The 7,836-nt window shown below is 43.9% G+C and overlaps 1 protein-coding gene across 1 annotated transcript; it reads left to right on the top strand.

Moving 5' to 3' along the window:
• The first annotated feature begins 873 nt into the window (after nt 1-873).
• On the top strand, nt 874-5,774 carry slc26a2 (solute carrier family 26 member 2). Its single transcript, XM_077578722.1, has 4 exons — nt 874-1,009; nt 1,722-2,620; nt 3,566-4,014; nt 4,092-5,774. Exons 2-4 carry the CDS (start codon nt 1,733-1,735, stop codon nt 4,864-4,866), a joined length of 2,112 nt encoding a protein of 703 aa, XP_077434848.1. The 5' UTR covers nt 874-1,009; nt 1,722-1,732; the 3' UTR covers nt 4,867-5,774.
• Nucleotides 5,775-7,836: the final 2,062 nt, after the last annotated feature.

Raw genomic sequence — 7,836 nt, 5'->3', positions numbered from 1 at the left:
AACCATTTTGTCTGGCAATTTACAGAAAAAAAATGCATCCAAATTACAAACCCAATTCCCAAAAAGTTGGGACACTACACAAATTGTGAATAAAAACTGAATGCAATTATGTGGAAGTGCCACATTTCAATATTTTGTTCAGAATAGAACATAGTGACACCATGGAATTTAAAATCAACATAGTTTCCCCTTAAAATGATACATTTTCTCAGTTTAAACTTTTGACCTGTTCTCTACGTTCTATTCTGAATAAAATATAAAAAATTTGGCACTTACACATAATTGCATTCAGTTTTTATTCACAATTTGTATTGTGTCCCCACTTTTGGGGAATTGGGTTTGTAATTGGGAGAAGCTTCATCATGCAACAAGATAACAACCCAAAGCATAGGCCTACTGCCAAGTGCCCACACAACAAAAGACTTCATCAGGGGGAAAGAGCGGAAGGTCATAGACTGGCTAAGTCACTGGACCTTAACACAATAGAGCACACTTTTACCTCCTGACGAGGAGACTGAAGGGACCAACAAACAAGAACTGAAAGAAGCTTCAGCAGAGGCCTGGAAAAGCATGTCAACTGAGGAAAGCAAAAATCTGCTGAAGTCAATGTGTTGATGCAGTTTTTTTTGCAATTAATAAGTAGTAATAATGTTGGTTCCAATACTTTTGCGGACTTGAAAAGTGGGTGGGGTCAAACAAAAGGTAATCTGCACTAAGACACATTTTAAATACATATTACACATATTCATCTTTCCAAATACCTTCAGTATAGAACAAAAACAAAGGCCGTTCGACCAGCGATTGCGAGTCTAGTCGGAGTGACAGTTCATGTTTCACGCGGCCTATCTTTGTCGTCTGAGCATCTCACGTGACCCGGTTCTCACATTGCCCCGTGACGTCACCACGCAGAGGCGTTTTTGGATCTCATGAAATTAAAGCGGAATGGAATAAGTACGAAAACGCTGATCTTCCCCTCACGCCGTTTGAGAAGACTTCTAGCACACATCAGGTTAGTCGCTAATATAACGTCTACATTTAAAAACGATAATTTTGCTGTCATCGCAGCGTACACCAAATGTGACATGAACGCGCTTCTTCAAGAGTTTGACACGTTGTCGACTAGTTGTTGACAAAAGCGTTCATTCATACTCTCCTTGAGTAAACATGTCGACTGCATTATGAGGTGGCCAACTTCCTTCGTGAAAATAACGTTGAAAGTTTTTTTTCCCATCGCAGCTTCCCGGCATTAGCCGTTAAATATAGCCTGGACCAATAATCTCTTCAACACTGGACGATTATAAAGAAAGAGAAAGTGAAAAAGAAAGTGTTAGGTTTGTTGTTATTAAAGTGTTATATTAGTCTGTATATGGGGGAAAAAATCAAGCATTATCATCATCATTACTGTAAAAATGTGTCTCCACGTATTTAAACAATATTATTCCAAAATTGCAGCAATGAATTCATGTTTTTCTGACCTTATTGTATTAGTACCAGTGGGAGGCCCCCCGACCCCACTGACTTGACATGTAATATGATAACTTCTCAGGTGGGGTTCAAGCCCAGTGAATGCTTGCTTTCTTTCACACTTTGCACAGTTGATCCAAGCACTTGCTTCTTAGTTTGTACCTTCTCATTACAGCAGCCTCTTAACGTTCCCTACTGAAGAGTATTTGAATGTGTTATTAATAAAAAATAGTTAACTTCCATTCTGTTGACCGTAGAGAGCTCGATAATGCCTCATGGAGATGCCTGCTGCATGGCATCTGGGGACAAGAATGAGCAACATGAGGCCCTCATCCTGGAGAGAGTGCCGGAAGAGGCAGGAGAAAGCTGCCAGACGATGTTGTCGCGCCGCTTCAGGAAACACTGCTCATGCTCGCAGCAGACGATCAAGTCCAAGGTCCTGAGCTTCATCCCCATCCTGAAATGGCTGCCACACTACCAGCTGAAGGAGTGGCTCCTCGGAGACGTCATGTCTGGACTCATTGTTGGAATCCTACTGGTTCCCCAGTCCATTGCTTACTCCTTATTGGCTGGCCAGGAACCCATTTATGGGCTCTACACCTCCTTTTTCTCTGCCATCATCTACACGCTGCTGGGCACCTCCAGACACATCTCTGTGGGCATTTTCGGGGTGCTTTGCCTGTTGGTGGGACAGGTAGTGGACCGGGAGTTGGCGTTGGCAGGTTACCTTATGGACGGCGACACTGGTGGCAATGGCAGCACCATCCTGGGCGGCACCAATGATAGCATGGTGCCGGCGTGTGACAGGAGTTGCTACGCAATAACCGTGGGAGCCACGGTCACCTTCATGGCAGGGGTCTACCAAGTGCTGATGGGTATTTTTCAGGTGGGCTTCGTTTCCGTCTACCTGTCGGACTCGCTGCTCAGCGGCTTCGCCACGGGTGCCTCGCTAACTATCCTCACCTCCCAAGTCAAGTACATGTTGGGTCTGAAGATCCCCCGGCCGCAGGGCTTGTTCACGCTCTACCAGACATGGTACAGCGTGTTGGCTAACCTGGGAAACACCAACCTGTGTGACCTGATCACCAGTCTGGTGTGCCTGCTGCTGCTGCTGCCCACCAAGGAGCTCAACAACCGCTTCAAAGCCAAGTTGAAGGTCAGTCATGATTCACTCGGAAAAATCGACGCCTCCCTCAAATAGATGAAGGTCAGTCATTCACTCAGGAAAATCAACGCCTCCCTCAAATAAATGGCTTTCTGTAAGGCACGGGTCAAGCAATTAGTTGCAGGTTTAGCCATTCACTGCCTCCCTTTAAACTTTGTTGCAGGTCAATTAGAAATTGCAATTGGCTATATTTACTCAAATAGTCACTGTCAGTCCACACATGCAACGTATGTCATTCACTTAAAGAAATAAACACCTCCCTCAAATAGATACCCATCTTCAAATGATGGTGTAGGTCAGGAAATGTGTCCACATTCCTTCAAAAGTGGGACATCATGCCAACATTGTTCACTGGGTGTGGCGTTCTAGAACTAAAGGCCTCTTTAAAATAGAAAGCTTACATAAATGAATGCCACCAATCATGTTTTAGAGCAGGTGAAGAAACTAACTGGTATTTGTTGAAATGAAATTGTGTTTCCCAATTAGTTGCCGGGTCAGTCATCCTCTGTAGACAGGTAAATAGATGAGGGACCCCCTTAGATAGACACCTCCCAAGTAGTAAACGGGTCAGTCAATTGCTTATTTCACGCAAATAAATGCCTCTTTTGAATAGTCGATTCCCTTTAAATATTGTCCCCGGTCAAGAAATATATTTTTATTTCCTCAAATAGCGATTGTCTTTCAAATTGACGGCATGTCCCAGTTAGTTGCCGGGTACAATTGAGACCAGTAAACACCTCCCACAAATAGACACCTCCCTTTTCTCCACCAGGAATTATAATGAGCTAATACCATTGTGAGTTAATGGACATTGAATAGTTAACTAGTGAGCCACTTTGACCTCTGCTGCTAACCAAAACAACAGTACCTATCAAGGCACATAGTTTGTAAATGGATGCCTCCCTCTAATAGTCTTTTCTTCTGTTTGTTACCTAGGCTCCAATTCCCTTTGAGCTATTTGTCGTCATCATCGCAACGCTGGCATCTCACTTTGGCCACTTCAAAGCAGACTACGGCTCGGACGTGGCGGGCGAAATCCAGACGGGCTTCCTGCCGCCGCAGCTGCCGGCGTGGTCGCTCATCCCCAGCGTGGCGGTGGACGCCTTCTCTATCGCTCTTGTCGGCTTCGCTATCACCGTGTCGCTGTCGGAGATGTTCGCCAAGAAGCACGGCTACCAAGTGTACGCCAACCAGGAGATGTACGCCATCGGGTTCTGCAACATCGTGCCGTCCTTCTTCCGCTGCTTCGCCACCAGCGCCGCCCTGACCAAGACACTTGTCAAGGAGTCGACGGGCTGCCAGACGCAGGTTTCGGGCCTGGTCAGCGCCGTGGTGCTGCTGCTGGTGTTGCTGGTCATCGCGCCGCTCTTCTATTCCCTCCAGAAGTGAGTACCGCTCATTTCAAATTGCGGTTTCTTCGGGTTCGGGCAGCCCGTTCAGGCAATTATGGCTTCTCGTCTAGGTGCGTGCTGGCTGTCATCATCGTGGTCAATCTCCGCGGCGCCCTGACCAAGTTCGCCGAGGTCCCCAGCATGTGGCGCACCAACCACGTGGACGCCGCCGTCTGGCTTATCACCATGGCCACCTCGGCGCTGATCAACACGGAGCTGGGCCTCCTAATAGGCATCCTGGTGTCGGCCTTCTGCGTCCTGGGCCGGACGCAGCGGGCTCAGGCGATGGAGCTGGGACGGACGGCCGATAGGGACCACTACGAGTTGCTGTCGGCGTACCGCGGCCTCCATGCTCACCTGGGCGTGGCCGTCTTCAGGTACCCGGCACCCATCTACTACGCCAACCAGAGTTTGTTTAAGAAGTCTTTGTACCGGAACACGGGGCTCGACCCGGTAAAGGAGAAAGTGCGGCGCATCAAGTTTGAGAAGAAGCTCAAACAGGAGAGCGCCAAGCAGGCTGAGGACGGCGAGGGAATTGCCGACATCAGGTTGACGCTGGACCAGAAACCTTTTCGCAGTTTAGTACTGGACTGCAGTGCCATCTTGTTCCTAGACAGCGCCGGCGTCAACGCCCTGAAGGAAGTGCAGAAAGATTATGGCGAGCTGGGGGTGTCGGTGGTCCTGGCTCAGTGCAACACCACCGTCTTGGACGCCCTCCAACGAGGGGGCTACTTCCCAGAAAAACAGGTAGAGGACGATGGTTTGACCTTCTTCACTATCGCAGACGCCGTCCATCACCTGCAGCGGGCGTTGGCGCCAAATGGAGATTGTAACGGCGGATGTTGAGATTTACTGATATGTTTACAGAAACAAGTTGTGCCTTGTTATGCTGATGTCGGTTACTGATTGGGCCTTCTGAGGCTGGATTTACACTCCAGGGGTCCATTTCACAAAGCAGGTTCAGTGAGAATCTGTTAACCCTGAAATGCAGGAAACTCTGCCTTTTCCATTTCATTGATCAAATCAGCTGTCCTGCAGCCCAAAAAATACAGAGTTTTCTATCTCAGGATATGTCAACTCGCTGTTCAGGGTTAGTCTCAGTGTTTGTTGAACCTGCTTTGTGAAATGGACGCCTGGTCTATGACTGTAATGCAAGTGTTTCTTCCAGTTAGTCATAAAAACTACTACTTTACACAATAAAAATATAAACATATATCTCATATTATCCATATTATGTATTGTCAGATGTCCCATTGATCTAATGTTCTTTTCTGAGATGTCTGATTTCATGCATTATAATGTTGTCTGATGCGTAAACAATGTGGTGTATATCCAGCCTTGGCCAATTCCGCTCCATGTTTTAATGTTTTTATTTTTACAAGTGGCATCGGTGCTGATGACAATCTTATGTTAAGGTTTCGGTCTCGTGACGGTGACCGATAACAGGAACTAGAAATTAGAATAGAAGAATAGAAAACTATGCAATTTTTATGGAAAATTTTATATTGGGAATGTATAGGTATTTATGTGACATTGTTTTTTTTGGGGTGGAGGATATTTATGTATCAAAAGTATGAGTGGTATCAGTAATTGGTATCGGTATCACTGACTACTGCCTAATATTTAGTTCTATCATCGGTTTCAGGGTTTAGAAAGTGGAAACTACTTCAGGTCCACACTCGTTACTGTCAATTCTGGACCAGGCATGGGCTGGTGACTGCGGTTTAAAAAATAAATAAAACTTGTCATCTGTTGTTGGTGCGGTTTACTAAAGGGCCTATGGAGCGTGTTCAATGGGTAAAAGTTACTCACACAAACATTTCAAAGTACTACATTCTAGAGCTGTAATTGCAACACAGTGAAACGTTTACACGGTCAGAATCTGATACTTGTTCATGCCTAGTATGGGCGAGCCGCTATGCACTGTATATATATATATAGTTGTTTGTAACCTCCAGCTCATAAGGGTGGCAACTTTTCCTGGCAGTTCATGTTATTGTTACTGAAATGACACAGTTTGTTACAATACCAAAGTTCTACCTTAAAAGCCAACATAGCACGACAGTTGAGTTACTGACGTCCAAATGAGCTATCTGTTGCTTAAAATGCTATAACGCAAGATGTAATTTACATTTATTACATGATGATGAGGCCATAAGCCCAGGTTCGCTTTCTGCGTCTGTTTGTCTAGGGCGATGCACTAGACAAGTAAACACAGAGCTGAACAAAGTTCACAGAAAAAAGTAAAAAAAAATGCGATGTATTTATTTTAGAAGTAAAGTCCAAAATGTAGAGCTGAAAGCTTGTGAAAACATATTCTCAGGTATTGCCACAGGAATTTACTTCACAGTCCTCTACTGTAAAAATGTGGCAATGTTTTGATTTGTACCGTTCTTGACCAGCCCCAGTTGGGAAAAACTCAAATGCTGCTGGTATAAAATGCAAAATGAGTTTATTTACATTGTTGTCAACAATCCTGAGTAAAAAGGAGCCAAGTTGGTAGGAAGTAGCAGTGTCAAAATCAGTACAATACTTTGCAGATTATTATCTTGCGTTAGAGCAGGTCCTTATTGTTTTTGAACTTTGAACTCTATGCTTGATGCAGATGGCATTGGGAGTGGTGTGAAAATATTCTATAATTATGTTGGAGCCATGTTTATTTTGTCTGATGTCGAATCCAAAATGCTGGAGGCCATAAATGGATCTTGTAGTTATTTAGTTTAGCACGATTCAAACCCATTTTCACAGCCTTGACCACATGTTCTTTGCCGGGTTTTGTAAGCAATTGTTGGACGTTCACCAACTGAAATAGGTGATGGCTGCATGATGACAATCTTTTTATATAAAAGTGAGTAAAAGTGGGTTTATATATACTGTAAGTGCCTTTGATGTCATTGTAAAAATGTACGAGCATATTTGCTTAATGCCTTAATAAAATGCACGTGTTGACATTTCTGTGTATGTTTTTATAAATTGTTAACGCACAAACTTATCGGAATGTTTCCACTGCATCATTTGCGTATGTGTGTGGACATGCAGCTCCTATTCATTTTATTTTTGTTGTAGAAATCTGAAGCTTGCTCCACCCTGCTACATGAATGAATGAATGGGGTTTAGCTTCCATGTCACAACGTGTCTTGTACACAAATGTCAAAATATTATTTAATCTCTATGGTCCCTTCAAATGATCTAAAACAGTTCAACAGTTGAAGTATCTACAAACAAGCCACAACGTTAGGTGCTTAAGAAATAAGTGTCTAGTTCAACAATGTATTCATTAAAGAAGTTTATAATATTGTAACATTGTAGTTAGCTCATTAAGCTACACTGGTTTAAGTAAGCCACAATTAAGACGTAACATTCATTATTGATGACCTCAGAGAGTGTGGCATAGTCTAATATTACATTACAGTATTAAAAAAAATGTGGGGGTCTTACTTTTCATCTTCTCTGACCAACACTCAACACTCACCCCTCTCTCCTTTCCCAGTCTCTCTTGTATACATGTAATTTTTTACACAAGAAGGCAGCATTGTCTTTACATCAAATGAGTGACTGCCATCGTAATCTCGTCCAAAGGTATAATTTTTAGTCTGTATCATTAACTGCTAATAATTCTATAATTGTGGTGGTGTAGCTCAGTGGTAGAGCGCGTGCTTTGCATGTAGTCTTGGGTTCAATCCCCGGCATCTCCATAAAAGAGCATTATTTTGCTATTAAATCAATTTGTCTCTCTGCTCTCTCTTCGTTCTCGCACGCACTTCCAACATCTCGTGCAAATCTTACAGTCTAACCGTTCTTTGCCCATGAAATAAT

The sequence above is a fragment of the Vanacampus margaritifer genome, chromosome 10, assembly GCF_051991255.1.
Source record: "Vanacampus margaritifer isolate UIUO_Vmar chromosome 10, RoL_Vmar_1.0, whole genome shotgun sequence".
Taxonomy (NCBI): domain Eukaryota; kingdom Metazoa; phylum Chordata; class Actinopteri; order Syngnathiformes; family Syngnathidae; genus Vanacampus; species Vanacampus margaritifer.
The sequence above is the reverse complement of the archived record's forward strand: the minus strand, read 5'-3'. Positions and strand labels throughout refer to the sequence as shown.